Below are 20,873 nucleotides of genomic sequence, written 5' to 3' on the forward strand. Positions count from 1 at the left end.
TCTAGCTGTGGCCGGTTGCTGGATTTCCTGGGGCCAGGGTCCTTCGCCGGCTAACCGCGGAGGTTGCCTAGGGGTCGCTCGAAGGTCTGGGTTTCCTAGAACTACTCACGGGTCCATTTGAAGTAGAAACAAAGACTAAACTGGTAGAAAATGCTGTTTTCCTCCTTGCTGTGGCTGGGAGGCGTGATAAGAATTAAGGATTGCTGTTTGGACCCAATTTCTAAGAACCAATCTTCAAAAATACTTAGATTTTAGAGGAAGTTTCTGGTGTTGCTAAAACGAATCTGTATGTCTCGGTACACAACATTGATGTGAGCTATTATGAACTTGTCCCTGTTTTATCCAGTAGAGTCCTAGGATGAAAGAAAAGCCCAAAACTGTTAAAAACAGGAAAAGAAAACTCCAAATTGAAGTTAATGATAAATGGTGTGCAAAATGTGACATTTTCATTAAGCCAGTTCGTTTTTACAAATTTTACATAAAGTTTACATTAGGTTTTGTTTGCAAGAATTTATGGACTGATAGCTAAGAATGATAACTAAGTCAGATCCAGTAGTAAATTTTACAGACTATTCATAGGGAAATAATTGCAAAAGAAAATTTAAAAATATTAAGTGTTTTTGGTGGAGAACTGTTTATGTTTAATAGGGGATATAGATGCTTTTTTTATGTTTCATGTAATATGAGAAGGGCCTACAGAAATAAAAGTGAACGGAGCATAGAGAGATGTCCTGAGTGTTGGTCGTTAGTTAAAAGGAGAGGAAAACCATGACCAGACCAGAACTATAATAAGCCATTATTATGGGGAGGACCTGCCAAGCTGTCTCGGAACAAAGGGGAGTAAGCAACATGGCAGGACAGGGAGCTTCTTTCATAGAAGCGGGGTGGGGTTAGCCTGAGCTGGGGTGGAGTTGAGTGAGGTAGTATTAAGGGATTGCAGGAGCCTGTGACATCCCTAGGAGGTAGCAAGTATCATGTTACCTTTCTTGGTGGAAGAGAGGCATGTTGGGAAGGAGAAGCCCATCCTTGGATGGAAGAAGGCATATTTTAACATGGAAGCTGCTATTCCATGTGGCAGGCATTTTAAGCCAAGGGAAATCTAACATTGGTGCTTATTGGTATTGTGTGTATCAGTAGTTAAGATTGATATACACATATTAGAATATTGTATTTTAGCTGAGTATTAAAAGCCTAGTTGATTTTTAAAAAAGCACTTCTATGATACCTCTTACCTAAGAGAACAGATTTTTTTGCCTTTCTCTGGTCTCCCTTTTCCTTCTCTTTGGCCTCTACATAGTCTCAGTTATAAAAGACCTCAGTGGCTGCTTTGACCAAGGATTCTTTTCTGTTTTTGAGACAGGGTATTACTTTGAAGTTCAGGCTGGCCTTGAATTCACTGGCCTTGAATGTAGCCTAGGCTCGCCTCAAACTCACAGCAAGTCTCCTGCCTCAGCCTCCTGAGTGCTGGGATTACATACATGTGCCATCCCAGCAATTTGTCCAAGAATTCTAAAGAGCTAATAGGGCCAAATCAATTATTCTGCAATGTTTTCCTTATGTCTGGGGAAGATTAGGTTACAGATTTATCTTTAAGAATTATCTGTCTTTTAGAGTGGGCATGGTGGCACACATCTGTAATCCCATAAGGCAGGAGAATCCCTGTGAGTTTGAGGTCAGTCTGGGATATACAGTGAGTCCCTGTCTGAAAAAAAGAAAAAAAAATTACATATATATATATATATATATATGTACAAAATCTGTCTGGAGATAAAAGGGTAAATTTAGCTTAGCTGGAATCAATGGTTTATCCTTAGTAAGAAATACAGAGAGACAAAAAAAAAAAAAAAAAAAAAAAAATTAAATATATATATATATATATATATGTACAAAATCTGTCTGGAGATAAAAGGGTAAATTTAGCTTAGCTGGAATCAATGGTTTATCCTTCCAGGATACAGGTTTGGAAATGTATATGTGATGCCCTGTCCTCACATCAGGATCCCTATTGGTCCCCCCCACTTGGGGCAGCCTGGCTCTGTATGTGAAATGTGTTTTCCTCTGGCTGTAGTTTCTCAGGCCTTCTACAACTAATCACATGCAATTCATCTCCAAAGACCTCTTGATGCATGTTAATGATATAGAACCTCCAAATGATGTAGAGGAAATATGACTCCCAACCTGCTAGGTATCAAACATGCTGAGCTTTTGTTCCCCAAAATCAAAGAATGAATTCTAAGGAACGACGGAGGTTAAAAGTAGAAATTATTTATTGAGGGAGACAATCTTGAGAGTCAGGATGAGACCCAAGTAGGTTTCCAACAAACCCACTTTACAGAGCAAGTTTTATGGAGCAAAATTAAGAGGTGGGTACAAAATCATGAGGTGAATACAAAATGGGACAAAACTGATCAAACAATAACATTTTAAGTATACCCACTTAGGTAATACTGATCTAGTGGGGAAGCAAATCATGTAGCAAATGTACATGGAAAGAACAAGGACTTTTTGGAAAAAATGAGTTAGTAGTTCCTGGTCACCCACTAAAGTGACTAATGCCTATCTAGACTTTATTGGACTAGGTAATACCAATTACAGTGAGCTGGAAAAATGATTTCTGAGCAAAAAGTTTTTCCTGTGGTCACCTGACCTGACAAAGAACTACTCTCAGCTCATACCCCCTCCCACACCTAACACATGTCTGAGGCTTCCCAAGGCATCTCCTTCTTCATTGTTTTTTTCTCCATTACTGTAGATCATCCTCAAGATGATGTAACCTCTACTTTTCCACTGTGTATAAATGAGGTACATTCCAGCCTTCTTTTCTATACAATCATGTAAACAAAATGTAACTTCCTCACCCAATGAACTGATGTAAAGTGCCTTGCTTCTGTATTCCGAGCCCTCTTCCCTGGATCCATGTAAACCCTGTTCACTTCCTACTCTGGGCTGATCACTTTGTGGAGAAAACCCCTCCTACTATAGACAGCCAAGACTGCTGGGTTGCTGAAGCATTGCCTAGGGGCTGACCAGACTGAAATCATAACACAGTGGGAGGACTAGAAGCGTAAAACTGGTATCGGAATGCTCTCCTAGCAGTTTTTAAAAAGGTTGGAAAAAGGCCTATAAACATGTCAAAGGTAACAGCTATCGTCCAAAAATCAGACGAAGGCCCAGCTGAATTCTATGAGAGTTTATGTAAAGCTTACCAAGTCTACATACACTATAACCCTGAAGCCCCTGAACATCAGCAAATGATTTAACACAGCCTTCATTGCTTAGTCAACTGATGATATTCAAAGAAATATCCAAAAGGCTGAGGATTTTTTAGGCATGATACAACTCAGTTAATTTAGGTTGCCCAAAAGGTTTTTGTAAACAGAGAAAGGAAGAAAAAAGAAAACGACTCAAGGCTGACCACTGAGATCGTCAAAAGGCCTCTGTCCTTACAGCAATTTTAGAAAAGGTTCTTTTGAGGTACAAAACATCAGAAAGCCCTACCCCAATCAAAGGCATCTCAGAGACCCTACCAACAAAGTAATAACACTGGAAGAACATTCTCTCTGGACCCCAATCATCGATGTACCTACTGTAAACAGCATGGGTACTGGAAAGACAAGTACCCATTTTTCCACAGAATAAAAAGGACACAAACTAGCCCAACTTGAACCTCTTTTTGCCTTGTCCAACCTGGACAACTAGGTCAAACCAGGCTCTATTCAGCTGGGCCCCTGAGAGCCCATGGTCACAGCAAAAATAGGGGGCAAACTTCTGACTTTTATGGTGGACAGTGAGGCAGAACATTCAGTTGTAACTCAGTTTGTTGTACCTCTGGGACCTTGACAGGTCCAAATGGTTGGAACTTCTGGAGTTCCATCAGGAAGAAAACTTATGCCTAAGCCAGTCTTGTGAAATTTGGGAACATTTAGTCAAACATGAATTCCTCTACGTGCTTGAATGTCCCATCCCTCTCGGATGTAATCTTTCTAACCTGGGGGCAACAATTTCCTTCACTCCAAAGCAGCTGGCTACACTCAGGCTTGGATCTGCAGCCTTGGCCCCAGACCTAATTTTGACTCTGTGCCCCAAGAAGAATAATGTTGCTTCCATGAGGCAAAATTATAGGACAGCCAAAGCCCTGAAATTGTAAAGACACTTTTCCCAGAAGTCTGGGTCAAAAACAACTCTCTAGGACTTGCAAAAAATCATGCCCCTCTTATAACTGAGCTCTGCCCAACAGCAATTCCTATCACTGCCAAATCCTATGTCCTGGGAGGCCTGTATTAGTATTCAACCACACATCTCCCACCTGAAACAGGATAGACTGTCAATTGCCTTGGAACACTCCCTTCCTTCCAGCAAGGAAGCCTGACAGGGATTACCTATCGATGCAAGACTTCTGTGCCATCAACTCTGCCACCATGACTCTGCACTCGGTCCTTCCCAACCCTTACACCCTCCTGAGTTTCCTTCCTTCTGATGTTGCCTGGTTTACCTGTCTGGACCTAAAAAATGCCTTCTTCTGTCTGTGAGTAGCTCCTCAGATAGCTCATTTTTGCCTTTCAATGGAAAAATCCAGAGACTGGACAAAAAGGCCAACTTACCTGGACCTGCCTTCCACAAGGTTTCAGGAGCTCCCCCACACTCTTTGGAGAAGTAGTAGTCACTGATCTGGCCAAATTTCCATTTCAATTTCACCTTGCTTCAGAATGAAGATGACCTGCTAATTTGCAGCTCGAATAAATCAGACTGCTGGAAAGGGACACAGGCTCTCCTCTACCACCTACTGGTCACTGGCTAAGGTCTCCTGGAAAAAGTTCCAAATATGTAAATCCAAAGTATACTACTTAGGTTTTGTGTGTGAGTGTGAGTGTGTGTGTGTATATTTTATATAGGTAAAATATATACATATTTTATATATGTATATATACATATGTGGGGGTAGGAAAAAGACAAGGAGGGTCATATAAACCTAAACAGTCATCACATTGCCCCAGCTGAGCCTGATGTTAACAAAAAGATAATAAATAACTCCTGGTAGAGTCCAGGCTTCTGCACTTGCCAGACAAGTAAGCTGATGATACTCAAAGAAAAAAAAAAAAAATTCAAGCAGAGCTCCATACCACACTTTTTTTTTTTCAAGTCAACTCGCTGGTAGGCAGAGTTTTCCAACCATTGGGAAACTTTGGCTCCAAGGCAAATGAAAGAAAAAAGAAATTTTCCACTTAAAACATGAAAATACAGAAACTTCATCAAAGAAAGAAAAATATCAAGTCTACTTCCAGCAAAACTGAGGTAGCAGTGCTTTCTCTGCATTTAATACTTAAGTAGTTCTCAGTACAATGTGTTCTAAAAAAAAAAAAAACAAAATCGCTCACTTGATTGACAGGTGCAACATATTGATGGATAAACTCAACATGAAATGCAATAGATCAAAGAAGGAATGAGCAAGAAGTGAGGAAAATAAGGGTTTGGATAAATTTGCTTAAAAGGGGATGTCACCAGACCATAAATGCTCTTGACTGGCCTTGGTTCTCCAAGAGCTCCAAATCATCTGGGAATTAGTGCCATGTGGTTAACAGTTAACACCACTCCTCAAATCTGTGTCAATCTTTAAAAATAATTATTACAACCTAAATTCAACCATGTAAACAGCACTACACTCAGTTAAGACCTGCTCTGAAAAGCAATATGCAAAACTGAGATCTGACACCATACCATTTTGCAATGTTAAGTCAACCTAACAGTCCTCTCCCCACCCGGCTCTACATCCTCCCACCACAAAAACCAAAACCAAAACCAAAGTAATCTAATTTGTGCAAGAAATGGCAGGCTTATTCTAGCAGAAGACAAAAAAAAAAAAAAAAAAAAGCATGACGTAGCCAGGTTCCAATATTTTGAGGGCTATCCCCCAAAGAAATAACCAAAAAATGAAGAAAGTGCCTAAACCATGATACTGCATTTTAGAGCCCTTTCAGGTACAAGGCAGAGAAAGGCGTGAAGCAGAAAATATCCAGCTCTTCAGTAATTTCCACGAAGGTCCAACTCCTTGCTTGGCTTGCAGAGCAGTGGGAAGATCCTTGCTGCTACTCCTGAGACAGAGCCACTAAGTTTGCCTCTTGGGACACAAGCCCTCAGGCCCTAAGCTGAGTGTACCTCTCCATTACCCTTCTCTTTTCCTTGTTCCATTTCCCACTCCACAAAGGTATCAGAGACTTGGCCAGGCCTCATATTCACTGTAGTTGTTGAAATCAGGGCCAATCACCTGAGTGAAGTTAAGGAACTTGTTCCAAGTGTCCTGGGAGATGCCCTTGATCCCCGAGTGGTTCTCTGTTAAGAAGTTTAGCCACTAGTCCAACATGGGAGGATTGTTCTGGGTGAAGACTAGTCTCCACAGGGCAATGGATATTTCTTGATGCAGTGACCACCGCCCTTCTTCAGAGTCCAGGCCAAACTGAAATTAAACCGGTAGAGATCCTTGAATTTATCCGCTTGTTTGACTTCAGTCAGGAAGCTGGGGAACCATGCACAGATCCTGTCAATGCTGTCTGCACTTTATTGCTTTGCAGCCGTAGAAAAACTCCTTGTGAATTTACACATGGCAACAGCCTGGAACTTCCAACCCAAGAGCAGCACTCGAAATTCCATGGGATCGACATAGGTCATTGCAAAAGCGCTCCATGCCGTCCTCCAAAATTGCATCCTCCCACTCATCCTTATAGCATCTGAACAGTTCCTCCAACCTCTGCAAGGAAGACTCCTCAGAATTGGACTTTGACTCCCTCCCAGAGTCTCCCGAGGATGTCAGCAGCTGGCAGGCCTCACTAGCAGCCTCTGCTTTCTTGGTCCCATTGACAAGAATATCTCCACCTGGCTTGGCACAGGGTGGCAGCTATTCCTCATGGTGGCCTGCCCCTCACCTAGTGTGTGACTTGCTGCTAGGGTTCCAGTCTCCATTGTTGTTGCCCAGGGTCGATGGGGGATTCTTGCACTTGGTGATGCACTGGGCCTGGCTTCTAGAGTGACCCTCTCTGGGTCAGATGCCCTCGCTGACACTGGCCCATGGGCCTCAACATGCCATCAGCCAGAGGAGCCAGCCAACCATCCCTGCTCGCATTTCTAGGCTACCTACCCCCTCTTGTCATCTCCTCTTCTTCCACCACTGCCACCGCCTCCTCTTCATCTGTGGCCCACCAGCAGCCATTACTTAGGTTTTGATCTAGAGAAAGGACTAAAAAATCTGGGACAAGAAAGAAAAGAACTGATATGTTTTATTCCCAGACCCAATAATAAGAGAATGAAGAGAATTCCTGGGAGATGCAGGGTTCTGCCAGATATGGATACCTAGATTTTCTGAAAAGGCAAGCCCCTATATGACATGCTAGCAGGAGATAAAGAGGAGAAAAAGACATTACACAGGACTCAGGATGAAACCAAGTCCTTCCAAACTATAAAATAGGCACTGTCACAGTTCTGGCCCTGAGCATTCCTGATGGGACCAGACCTTTTAACCTGTTCATTGATGAAGGAAGACATGTAGCATCAGGGGTTCTGACCCAAAAGATTGGCCCTTGGGAGAGGCTCATTGCATATTTGTCAAAGAACTTAGACTCTGTAGCCAAGGGCTGGCCTCCCTGCCTGAGGGCACTGGCAACAGCCATCCTCCTGATTAAAGAGGCAGACAATTAACCCTAGGTCAAAACCTGACAGTTCAAGTGCCATATTCTGTTCTGCAGCTACTCAAAGGCCAGGACATCATTGGCTCTTGAATAGCTGTGTCACACAGTATCAAGGACTACTTTGTAAAAAGCCCTGACTCACTTTCCAGTCAATTAAACCACTAAACCCAGCTACTTTCTTTGCCCACTGAGCCTGGCCCTCCAGATCACTACTGCCTAGTCTTGACTGATGAGCTCTTTGCCAGTTGACTAGAGCTATGGCTAAAACCCTTGACTGATATTCAGTACACCCTGTTCACGAATGAAAGTAGCTCAGTCAAAGATGGAAAACATCAGGCTGGATATGCTGTTGTTACCATGAAAGAGGTGCTGCTAGCTGGGCCTCTTCCCCAAAATTGGCTGCTCAGCAAGCGGAATTATGGGCCCTGATACAAGTTCTAAACTGGGCAAAAAGAAAGAAAATAAGCATTTACTCTGACTCAAGGTATGTTTTCAGCACTGTTCATGTCCACAGAATGCTGTACAAGGTACGAGGACTTCTCATGGTGAAAGGAAAACAAATTAAAAACAAGGATGAAATCTCTCAACTCTTGACTGCAGTTTAAAAGCCTAAAAAGGTTGTCATAAGAGACATCAAAAAAATAAAGATATTGCCCTTGGAAACCACATAGCAAATAAAGCTGCAAAGCTAACTACTGAAAGCTCCATCTGGAAAACCAATGGTCTAATCAATGATTTTAAAAGGAAACCTAGCCAGGGATTTAGCTCAGTGATTCCACCATCTGTCTCACAAGCACAAGATCCCAAGTTCGATACCCAGTACCAAAAAAAAAAAAAAAAAGCAACCTAGAAGCTCTACACAAGATTCCTCCTGACACAGGCCTTACCCTTCAGGGTTACACCAAAGAAAACAAATGGTCACATCAAGAAGCGGCCCACCTAGGGCCTGGGGGTCATGAATCCTGCCAGCCAATTATCATCCTGGGGAAACTTTCCCATCCATGGGTGAAATGGCACCATGACTTCACCCATGGAGGAAAAACTGTAATAAATCAACTTTTGAGCTGATATTTATATACGCAAGATGGCCTTGATTTGTGTGTAAGTCAGCCAGCAATGCCAGACTTGTGCCAAAGTTGAACCAACCCAGAGGCACCAACACCCATCAGGCATCCAGCATAGTGGACACTCCCCTTTTGAAGACATACAAATAGATTTCACTGAAGTAAAGTCCTATAGGGGCTACAAATATCTCATGGTGCTTGTCTGCACATACTCAGGGTGGCCAGAAGCATTTCCCACTAGACAGAAAAGGCAATTGAAGTCTACAAGGCCTTGATAAGAGAAACTGTCCCCAGATACAGACTGCCTCTGTTCATAGGCAGTGACATATGGCCTGCATTTGTGGCAGAAATAACTCAGAAATTGGCAGAGACATTAAAAATCAAGTGAAATGTGCACACCATACAGGCCTCAAAGCTCTGCAAGATCAAAAGAATGAGTAGAATCCTGAAGTAAACTTTGACCAAGTATCTTCAAGAAACTTGAATGCCATAGGTAGATTCACTCCCTATGGCTTTCCTCAAGGTCCAAAGCTCACCAGAACCCACTGGTTATACATTTTGAGGTTTTATTTGGGTGGCCACCACCATAATAAGAGGTTTCTAGGGAGACCATCAATTGTGTAACCTATTCTAACAGGAACAACTCATACCATTATAGGAAAGACATTCTCTCAGCTACGCAAAAATTTAGCTGAGACTTGCCATACTCACAAATACACCTACACACACACACACAATCTTGAGGATATGGTATGGGTAGAAGACTGGAAATGGGAACCTTTACAGCCATTTAGAAAGGGCCTTATATGATCCTATGAACAACTCTCACACCCATTAAAGTTTCAGAAATTTCAGCCGGATTTCATCAGTTTCAGGTCAAAAGAGCTCACCCAGATGACTGCTGGAAGACCTACTAAGTACAAAAAGAGGAGGGAATGAGCTGGAAAAATGATTTCTGAGCAGTTTTTCCTGTGGCTAGCTGACCTAACTGACAAAGTATCACTCCCAGCTCATATCCCCTCCCACTCCTAAAACATGTCTGAGCCTTGCCGGGGCATGTCCTCTCCATTGTCTTTTGTTCTCAGTAAGTGTCTGTATCTACCAGATGATGTAATCTTTACTTTCCCACTGTGTGCAAATGAGGTAAATTCCAGCATACTTTTCTATCCAGTCATGTAAACAAAATGTAACTTCCTCAGCCAATGAATTGATGTAAAGTGCTTTGCTTCTGTGTCCCTAACCCCTCTTCCCTTGATCCATATAAACCCTGTTTGCTTCCAGCTCTGGGCCTATCACTTTGTGGAGAAATCCCTGATCAGCCAGCCCACAAGTATAATAAAGCTGTACACTTGCCTCCAACCTCCGGGTGCATTCTTGATTCTTTTTGGTCTTATCCTGCCTGCTAAACCACTAAGAGCTATAACACTGGACTGCAAGTTTGCCATTGCAATAGTATATTGTTTATCTCTCAGGGAGGTATGTAGGCCTAGTCAAATTTATATTGATGCCTGGCCTTCAACAAATGCAGCTCCTCTAGCCTCCATTGTAATGTGTTCCTCTGCACTGACTTCTTTGAGCCTAGCCCTCTCTGATTGCCTATGACATCTCTACCTAACTTAGTTGTCTATAATGTTAAGACCACTTACTTTTCATTAGGGATTGATGTTTGATTTAAAAGGAGCATAATATCTTTTTATATTGTATTGAAAGATTGAGCTAAACTTTAGAATTTTCTCTCTATATATCTATCAGGATCAGAGAACCTTCCTAAATCCTGTTCTTTCTTAAATATGTCAAGGAAAAGGGCACACAGACTGGAGAATACCATATTGTTCCAACTCACCTCCTGAAGAGGGTATAGACCTTTTTGTAGAGTCTCTTTTGGCCTGGGTGGAATCTTAGATCCAAGCAGTGGACTAGAAGTTTTAAATGGAGTTGCCTGAATCTCATCAGGATCTTGTGGACTCACAAGTGACCTGGGCTCTAGCCTTCATCGCTGGAGCAGCTTGGGATTGTCCCTGAAAGCCAAAACTGTATGGACATAGGGAACTTCTGACCATTTATTTCCCCCCTCTCACAAAACTGATCTAATGAGTTCCAGTGAGTTTCAAAGACATGTGGGAAACCATGGAGTTCATGTTTCCCACTCTGAAAACCAAGCAGAGAAAGGTGCTTTTCTTTCATCGCCTGTTTCAACCAGTAGCATGGAGTATCCCCAGCTCTGATCTCACCTCTTCATGGCTAGTAGCAGCTGCTGGAATTGCCCAAAGGAAGTGCTAGGGCCAGAACACTACTCTTACTGATGCAGACACAAGTGTTTCCTCATAGTCCTTTGGTTTATACTACACAACTGAAATGGGACTTCCAGCCCTCATTTAGAGTTTGTCAGCCTGCAACATGTTCCAGAGAGGAATCATGGTCAGAGAGAAGCAGATCTCGGCTCCTTCAATGTCCATTCTGACTAAAGATACCACCACCTGTGCAGATCTCTAAAAAGCTGTATTCACATCTGCTCACATAATCATCTATGCTCTTGTGACCCTACTTTAAGAATCTAGCAGTTCAGCTTCCCTGGGGCTGTATTCCTGAAGGGGAGGGTGGCAGGCTGATGAAGAAATTTCCTAGTTTTCAGCCCTACCCTGAGGGGCATGAAAAACAAATTGGGTTTTAAACCTTTTCAAGGTGGGTCTGTCTTCAGTGAAAACGTGCCTCCAAAGGAAAGAAAAGGAGGAAAAAAAAGTGATAGGAAGAAGTTAGAGTTAAGGAAGAAGTAAGAGGGTTTTTTTGCCCTCAGGTGCTTGGGATGAGTTAATGGAGCAATTTCCCCAATGGCCAACATTCTCGGTCTTTAAAATACTAGAATTGGAACCTCAAGAGCTAAAATTGCCCCCTTACTGGAGGATCCGACCAGAAAGGAAACAGACAGAACAGCCTTGACATTCCCTTCAGTGAATGTGGAAAGGACATCAGGACAGACTGCCCCAGTGAAACCTGTACTTGTATACTTGAGAACAGTTGTCATGCCTGTTACCTTTACATGGCCAAGGAAGTCCTGTGTTTTCATATGAGGCATATTCTCCCAGTCTACTCTACCCAGGAAAATGACAGTCAAGACATAAGGCTATAAGGCTGTCCTATAAAATAAGAGCACAAATCTCTATCTCCTGAATGGAATCATAGTTAACACAAATACATTGCAGAAAGAAAAGGACAACAATAACGCCCCGTTTGAAGCTTACCTCCTGTTAATCTCATATCCCAGATGGGCTCCTAAATAATACCATGTGTACTGGTCTTGTGGTTCATCAAACACGGAGGAATAAAGTTGCAAACCAAAAGAGAAGGTTAGGAGAGTTTTTATTGGAAATGAGGGGTCCTGCAGTGGCCCCATTAATTCAAATTTAGCCTATTTATATTTGTTGGAAGGTTCTAAGTAAAAGAACTAGAAGTCTCTTCCCCAGGCCATATGTGTATATGTGCCATATTTGTTTTTCTGTATAACACACAGAAAATTACTGGTGAAAAATACAAATACAGTTTCATCCCATAGTATATATTTTACTTGAACCTTTTAGTGTCCTCAATATAGAAAGTTAAACATTAATGAATGAGATAGAGAACTGGAGCTAGTCTTTAGTACTCCATAGTATGCTAACATCAGCATACAATAGTTCTTTAGTTAACTGGAAAATTTGGGTGCTTTTATTTATTTTTAACAGTGTCAGAACTGTATTATATTTTCTTAGATTTCCTCTTACTCGACCCAGTCTTTGTAAACAATGGGAAGCAGCTGTCAGAAGAAAAAACTTTAAGCCCACCAAGTACAGCAGCATTTGTTCAGAGCACTTTACTCCAGACTGCTTTAAGAGGGAATGCAACAACAAGTTACTGAAAGAGAATGCTGTACCCACCATATTTCTTTGCACTGAGCCACATGACAAGGTAGTGTATGTTTTTAACTGCTTTCTGTTTATAAAATTAATGTGTTTGTTGTAGAAAATTTGGAAATCTCAGGTAAAGGGTAAGAAAACAAGAGCATCTGGAACCCATCACTTGTAAATAACCACTTTTAACAGTGTTTTGTTTTGTTTTTTTTCTGGTACTGGGGATTGAACTGATCTACTACTGGCCTACATCCCTGACCCTATTTGTTTATTTATTTATTTAGACAGGGTCTTGCTGTGTTGCCCAGACTAGCCTCAAATTTATAATCCTCCATCCTCAGTGGCCTGAGTAGCTGGGATTACTGGCATGTACCCACGGTACCCAGCAACAGTGATACATGTTTTTAAATTGCAAAGTGTAGTTTATTAAATATACTCATGCTAAGAAAGTCAGATTTATTTTTGTATTTTGTTTAAAGAGCACTCTGTATTCCTGCTTGTATATTGACAAGTTTACTTTTTCTTTTCCCAATGACAGTTTAATTTCAAATTATTTTTTCTCTTCCATTTTAAGTGCTTAATTGTTTAATTCAATAAAATTATTTAACTATTTTCTTGTGTTGGAATGTTCCTAATATTTCTGATATTCCACAAGATTCTTTCAAACTGTTGTTTAGTTAATAAATTTTCTGTATATGCTCTGTATTACTGTTTTAGAAAGAAGATCTTCTGGAGCCACAAGAACAGCTTCCACCGCCTCCTTTAACACCTCCCATTTCCCAGGTTGATGCTGCCATCGGATTACTGATGCCGCCTCTTCAGACCCCTGATAATCTCTCAGTTTTCTGTGACCACAACTACACTGTGGAGGATACGATGCACCAGCGAAAAAGAATTCATCAACTGGAACAACAGGTTGAAAAGCTTAGGAAGAAGCTCAAGACTGCACAGCAGCGATGCAGAAGACAGGAGCGACAGCTTGAGAAATTAAAAGAGGCAGTGCACTTCCAGAAGGAGAAGGATGATGTGCCAGAGAGAGGCTATGTGATTCTGCCCAATGACATCTTTGAAATTGTTGAAGTACCAGCATAATAAATAAAATGTGTAATTAAAATGTGGGCAAGACCACATATCCTTTTTTAGCCTGTATGGGAGTTTTCATTTGAAAAATAACACTTGATTACTTGCATAAAAACAATTCAGAATATTTTTTTAGAAAAATAAATTAGCTATATACTGTAAAATTGTAATTTCTTTTGTTTGTAATTTCAGAGTTTTTACATTTTAACAAAATATTTTAAAAGTTGTTGAAATAAGACTTCCATTGTAAGTTGGTTTCAAGGTTGGAGATTTTTGTTTGTGTATTTATAGAAATAATGTAAAAATAAAAGTAGAATGAGAACAGTGAAGTAGAAATTATTTGTCATAAAATTAATGCTCTTTATTGAGAAAACTTAGTTATATTTTAAATCAGAAGTATGGGTCACATGAAAGGACATAACCTTTCAATATGTATATGTACACACATTTATATTTGCAGTGTTATCTTTCTGAGGATCATTTGTCAAAGATAGATTGATAAGTCAGTATTTGAAACAAAAAGATTTGGCTATATTCAGAAAAGAAAATGAAGATTCATTTCATATCTAGTCATACATAACTGTATAAAAGTGAGTTTTCAAAACATGAGCCCCTACATTTAAAAATCAGATATATACCTCCAGTGAAAGAAATATTTTTCAATTAAACAAAATAAGCATTACCATCATTGAAATAAAAATTAGGACCTGAACCATGGAAAGCTTTTCTCTCTCATTGCCCCCAAGCTAAAGTGGTTGCTAAATTTGTGGTTATATCTGCATTCATATTGCTAATAAATGTATTGTGAATGGAGTTTTATTAGTATCATAAGCTGATAATTTTGCATTTGATTTTGGTTAAGATTTCACATCAAATTATTTTTTCACTTTTAACTCAAGTTGGAAATTGTATCTCATTTACTTAAATGACATACTCAAAAGCAGCCTAATATGTAGTGTTTTACTGAATGTTGAGACTTAAACACTACGGTTTCTGTTCAGAATGTGTGTTGTATTCTGATTTGTGAGAAATTTTACATAAATTTGAAATGAAAATATGCCTGAGTAAAATATTGCTAGAGGAGTTATCTATTTAGCTTTAGAATAACTTTCAATTATAATTATTACTTTTCTATTTTGAACTACACTGAGCTAGTTGAAGAGTATCAGTCCTTTCAAGACAGTATTCAAGATGTAAAACAATTATATCCCAGTGTCTTTTGTAGACCCGATTATATTGCAATTCACTGCCATGCTGTCAGTAAGTAAATTCACAGAAATTTAATACTTTATGAACCAGTATCTCAAAAATAGAAAATAATGATTAGATTACTTACCTAGTCTATTAACATCATTTAGAACTAACTCTAACAAATGAGAGCACTTTTACTAGTTACTCTTAAAATCAACTGGTTTTAGAAGCTTCAAAGTCTTGAAGTTGTTTTTATAGTTTATCTTTCCAGCAATCCCAGGAAAATATGTGGGTATTTTGGAAAATGTGTACATATCTTTAGCCCAAATTGCCTTCTACATAAAAACAATCTCTTTATGTGTGTATGTCCAGAACCAAGAATCCAGGCTACATTATAAATGCAATCATAATTATGTAGTATCTTACTATTTAACCTGAATCTACTTTGTTTTCATGACTATATAAATCCCCATTTGGAGAGAACAGAGCAAGTAGTATGCCTATCAACCACTTGCCCATTTAAATTGAATAAATTTACTATAGTTTACAAGGGGAACTTGAGATGCAGGTGCTGTTTTCTGAATATGAGATGTAACATTGATTGGATGTTTTATATCTTATTTTATATATTGTTGGTAACATTGCCAAGAAGGTAGCACACAAGGCTAAAATAGGTAGTGTTAGGGCCAGGGATTTAGCTCAGTGGTGCTGCCACCTGCCTTGCTAGTGCAAAGTCCTGAGTTCAGTCCCTGGTACCAAAAAATAAAAAATAAAAAAATGGGTAATTTGCAAGCATGATGAAACCTAGTCTGAAACAAATAGGGGCAGAGTCTCAATATGGAACAAATGGGAAGCGAGCCATGAATTGCTGCATATTCTGGAAGTGGAAATGAATTTTTAGCACAAATACTAAGATACTAAAGTTTATTTCTATGTGATATAATCTGCAAGTAATGGCAAAGACTGATTTTTTTTTCATGATAAAATTGCTGGTAGAACTGTAGAGTTGTAAGTTTCTAGAGGTGAAAGGGGTTTATTAATTCTTGAACACTAGTCTAACCTCTGTGTCCTATAGAATGCCCTCCTACAGCATTCTTGATAAGTGGTGATCCATTCTGTTTATTATTTCCACTTAAACAAATATTTCACTTAGGGTCTTTAAAATAGTTTTATTTTTATTGTTATTTTGGTACCAGGGATTGAACTCGGGAACTTGTGCTTGTGACGCAGACATCGGAAACACTGAGCTAAATCCCCAGCTCTTTAAAATAGTTTTATAAATTAGAATCAGTTGCCACTTTTTATACTTCTTTTAATGCAAATATAAATTTCACTTTGAACTGCTGCTTAGCTTGACTTCCAAATTGTTTTCATTTAAAAATATTTATAGTAAACATTTATGTTTACTATAAATGTTATGTATACTAACATTGTACCAAAAATACTGTTATGTGTACTAAAAGTAATTCTGTCATTGCAGTGAGAACATATTAGCAAAATTTTGTATTTGAAAATCCAAGTACATGAGACTTTTCTATAAATCGATACTTTCTTAGATGTATAAATAACAGTGAAGGCAGGTGAAATTATCAATACAATGTGGATTCTTTTTGGCTTTAATATTCCAAGATCATCTCAAATTATTAAAAAGCTACACACACATATATCCAAGATCTATGGCATTTATAAAGCCCACGGTAAGCAATATATTTAAAAATCCATTTAATATATAAGAAGAAAGCTCCATTTGTGTTCCACCACTTTAAAAAGACAGTTCACTTTATATAACATTTAAAGAGATTTGGCAGCTTTGTAATTACTTTTCCTGAAATCAAGGAACATAAAATGCTATAATTCTGCATGTTCAAATTCTAAAAGATTAAAATCCTGAACATACAATTCTGGAAAAAATAATTTTAAAAAATTTTAGGGCAAATTGTTTTCATTAAGAATTTAAAACCAGCTGGGGATTTAGCTCAGTGATTCTGCTGCCTGTCTCACAAGCACAAGGTCCTGAGTTCAATCCCCACTACCCCCACAAAAAGATTTTTGTTTTGAAACAAAAAAATTACATAACATTTACCATTTATTTTAAGTATTACTGGATTCTCAAACATTTTTAGACTTTGTCCAACATGAAAGACCATTTTAAAATGTCTCACTTTTTAATGTATTTGTTAATTGGAATATGTTTGCAGTACATATGATTACATTTGTCATGAGGAGTTTGTACATGTATATAACATCTTAATTCTTTTTGTTCTTTTCCCCTCCCATCACTCCCTGCTCCAACTCTTCACCCCGTTCCTTTTTGAAAAAGCTCTATTTTGTTCTTTGATTCTTTTTTAAAAATCGTTTTTCCCTTCCTTCACCCTCATGTTTTTCCCTTCCCATTTGAAAAAGATATACCTACTTCCTATTATCTATCCTTTATTTTTCTCTTTATTTATATTTTCAGTTTTTCAAATAAGAGAAATCATGATATTTAAACTGTGAGTGATTTATTTTCTTTAACATTATGGTCTCAAGGTGCATCCATTTACCTACAAATGCTTCAAGTTTATCCTTTAGAGCAGAGTACTAATGTTAAACTGAATCATGAGAGATTATAGAGAATCACCAACACTCTGAATCAAATTTGAGTTATTTTATTGCCAGCAGTTGAGAGCAGACTGAGCTCAAAACCTCTTGACTCCGAAAAGTGGCTTGTGGGTTTTTGCAAAGCAACTTTTCTAGTTGGGGAGGGCTCAGGGAGAGGAGGAGCACAAGCAGAACTTTGTGGGGTCAGGGGAAGTTTCACACCATTTAGATGAAACAAAGTACCACATAGGTATGGAGTACTCTGTTCACAAGTTCAGAAAGATAACATAGCTGCAGACTGCTCTACCAAATGGGAGGATAAAAAAGATAACACACAGTTGCAGACTGCTCTAGCAAATGGGATGCAGGGATCTGTCATGCATCAATGGAGTGGATTCCCAAGGTTGGGGAAGGGGGAGGTGATCACCCAGAATCACTCAACTTTACATGAAATGGAGGGGGAGTGGTAATGAGGCACAAAATGGAGTCAAGTTGGCTATCACACTATTCCATTTTGTATAAATACCCTATTGTCTATCTGTTCATCTGTTGACAATCTCACTCTTGCAATTTGTTTTAAGTAGGAACGTAATTACAATCACACTGTCTTGGAATAATAAAAAAGTAGGGCATAAAATTGTTACAATTTAAAATTTTTTATAGGCTCAATAATTGTCACCCTTTTGAAAAAGGAAAGAAAAGTAATTTGACCACGAAGGACTTGAACAAACTGGGGTGATTCATAACTAATTTATGCTGATTTATTTGCTGTTCATATATATTTAAACAATCTTTGAAAATCATGTTCATCTGTCCTCCACTTAAAATATTTGGCAGGGGGTCTGAGTTTGAACAATACTGTTTCTTAGGTCCACCTCATATATCTGGAGTTTTCAATGGTGAGCACAAACACAAATCTTTTCTCAGCAAGAAAAAGTCTGTGTGGTGTTCAGTCTAGTGAAATTGGGCATCCTGGGTTCCCAGCTGAGAGGACCTCGCCCCTCTGGCTGGACCCATCAAATGCTGTCCTCTGTGAGTTGATGCCAGGACTGGATAATAAAATAACCTGCAAGACATGTAAGAGAATTTTTCACAATCAATTTCAACATCACAGTGACCACACTTGTGGTCTTTAGGTATCTGCAACGTGTAGACTTATGAGTGTTATCACCACAACCCACCAGAATCAACAATAAGGTTATGTTGACAATGTAGAATTTTCTCTTACTAAATGTACAGCTGAATGATTAGAACTCTACATAAGTTCTCATGAAGGGTAGTTTTCTGAGCTCCCAATTTTGAACATCTTTAAAGAAAGGGCAGGGGAAACCTGTAATAGAACTGAGTGGAGTTCAACCCTGCGGGTTGGGAAACTCAAGTTAGGCCTTGTGGACTGAGTTCAGTCTCAGTCATGGGGAACTGCCATTGGCTAGCTGAGACCAGGGGATTCAGTTCTGCATATGGCTGTACATGTGGTATAAGATGAGAACAGAGACATAGTCTGAAAGAGGCCCTTCAAATTCTTTTTTTTTCCTCTTTTTTCTTTTCCACATTCGACCCTAAAATTTCTTTCTTTTTTCTGTCCTCTCTCTCCAACTCAGTCTCTTGCTCCACCATATTATCCCTCATCTCCCTTTTTATTCCGGCTCCTGCCCTAACTCAGACTTCTTCTTTTATTATTTTTTTCTTTTTAGGGGGGGGTTCTCTTTATGTTCTTTTCTCCAGTCATCTTACCTCACTCATGACTCTGTACCTTCAAGGGAAGGCAAGCGCCTGTTATTGTTAAGGGGATATATTCCTGTCCTTATTCCTGCACTCTCTATCCCCCCTTAAGTTAATAGCTTTGTAAAGATAGTAAGGTAATTCTACATCCTCTGGATTCACTTCAAACCTGCTCCAGTTCTTTCACTTATCTAATCCTCTCATTCTAAGTCTATCCCCCCATCCTAAATGGTAAAGATGCTATATTGAAAAGTGTATTCACTGCAAACATATTATGGGCTGCTTCTTGAAATTAATTTAATTCACATGGGTTAAAGGTGATACATTAATGACTACCACAAGTGGTCAGTCTGCAAGCTGTGCCTGATCCTATTGGGCTGCTGAATGTATTAATTGGGATAAAGGGTTGTGATTGATTTAAAGAGTTGTTTTCTCTGATAGTATGAAAATGAGGATGTCTATGAGTCATTAGAAACTCAAAAGCTAAAACGCAAGTATATTAGGAAGATTTAAGTAATACCCAGAAATTAAAGAAGGACAACCCAACAATAAAAATAAAAATGAGAAAACACTTAAGCAAGACACAAAAACAGATTTCCAGTTCACCAATGGCAAACAGTAGGACAAATGAGGATGAAAAGTCTGATAGTGAACCAACAGGACTCCCTGGACCCATAGCACAGGAGGTAACAAAACAGATCAATCAGGCTCTAGAAAAATTCAAATCAGAAATAATCTCCCAGTTAACCAGAGAGATGATGAGCAAAATGGAAGTCATGATTCGAGACTCTAGAGTGGAAACTGACAAAAAAATAGATGAGCTCAAGACCATGATAGAAGCCATGAAGAATCAACATAAGAAAGAAATGGAAACAATGAATGCCCAACAGAGGAAAGAGATGGAATCCATAAAACAGATTCAAACAGATATCCAGGAGATTAAAAACTCTATTGAAAGTGTACGCAACAGAATAAAAGATTGCGAAGATAGAATTTCAGATATAGAAGATAGGATGGCAGTCAGTGACCGTGAAAAAAGAGGTCTCTTAAAAACAGTAAGGGATCATGTGGTAGACTAAGTTGCTAGCCTGTCCTAAGTAAAAACCAAACAGCCTCCATGTTGACCCGCTGATCACCCCACCACCACAGTTGTGTCTTTACCCATGACAACGGGTTTGCACAGACAAGTGACCTGATCCGTTACATAGTAACATTGTGTTATACTATTGTTACATTCTCCTCCCAAAGTTTATGGTTAACTATTTCCTCTTACAATTTTGCGGTTTTTGCCTTTATAAACTGCCTGTATCTGCAAATAAATGAAACCTTGACAACTCTTTGCTTGGTCTCCTTCTGTCCGCGCCCCTCTTGTCTCATTTTCAGGTACTTCCCCTTCTCGAGCTCTGCCAATTACTGACCCCGCGGGCCGGGGCAGGATCATGAGAAATCAATCCAACAACTTCTAGACGATACAAAGAAAAATAACATAAGACTGATAGGAATTAATGAAAATACAGGAGAAAACACAAATGACCTAAAAAAGCTCTTCACAGAATTAACGACAAAAAACTTCCCAAACAGAAGGGAAGAATTAGACATACAGATAACTGAGACACATAGAACCCCAACTAGCCACGATCAAAAAAAATCTACACCTAGACATATAATAATCAAGA

General features: G+C 39.2%; 1 protein-coding gene and 1 pseudogene across 2 annotated transcripts in view; one reads left to right on the top strand and one right to left on the bottom strand.

The window, feature by feature from the left end:
• The window catches only part of Thap1 (THAP domain containing 1), a 14,140-nt gene extending 309 nt beyond the window's left edge, over positions 1-13,831 (top strand). Inside the window, exons 1-3 of one of the 2 annotated variants that reach the window (XM_033765342.1) lie at positions 2,418-2,802; positions 12,487-12,682; positions 13,342-13,831. In XM_033765342.1, the coding sequence (XP_033621233.1) occupies positions 2,798-2,802; positions 12,487-12,682; positions 13,342-13,716 (576 nt within the window). In that variant the 5' untranslated portion in view covers positions 2,418-2,797 and the 3' untranslated portion in view covers positions 13,717-13,831. Of the gene's footprint in view, positions 1-2,417; positions 2,803-12,486; positions 12,683-13,341 lie in introns of those variants that run through there. The other variant, XM_010622444.3, reaches the window with a different exon arrangement.
• Positions 5,901-10,979, bottom strand: LOC104861131 (annotated as a pseudogene).
• Positions 13,832-20,873: the final 7,042 nt, after the last annotated feature.

The sequence above is a fragment of the Fukomys damarensis genome, unplaced genomic scaffold (genome assembly GCF_012274545.1).
Source record: "Fukomys damarensis isolate Sample0158 unplaced genomic scaffold, DMR_v1.0_HiC HiC_scaffold_18, whole genome shotgun sequence".
Taxonomy (NCBI): Eukaryota; Metazoa; Chordata; class Mammalia; order Rodentia; family Bathyergidae; genus Fukomys; species Fukomys damarensis.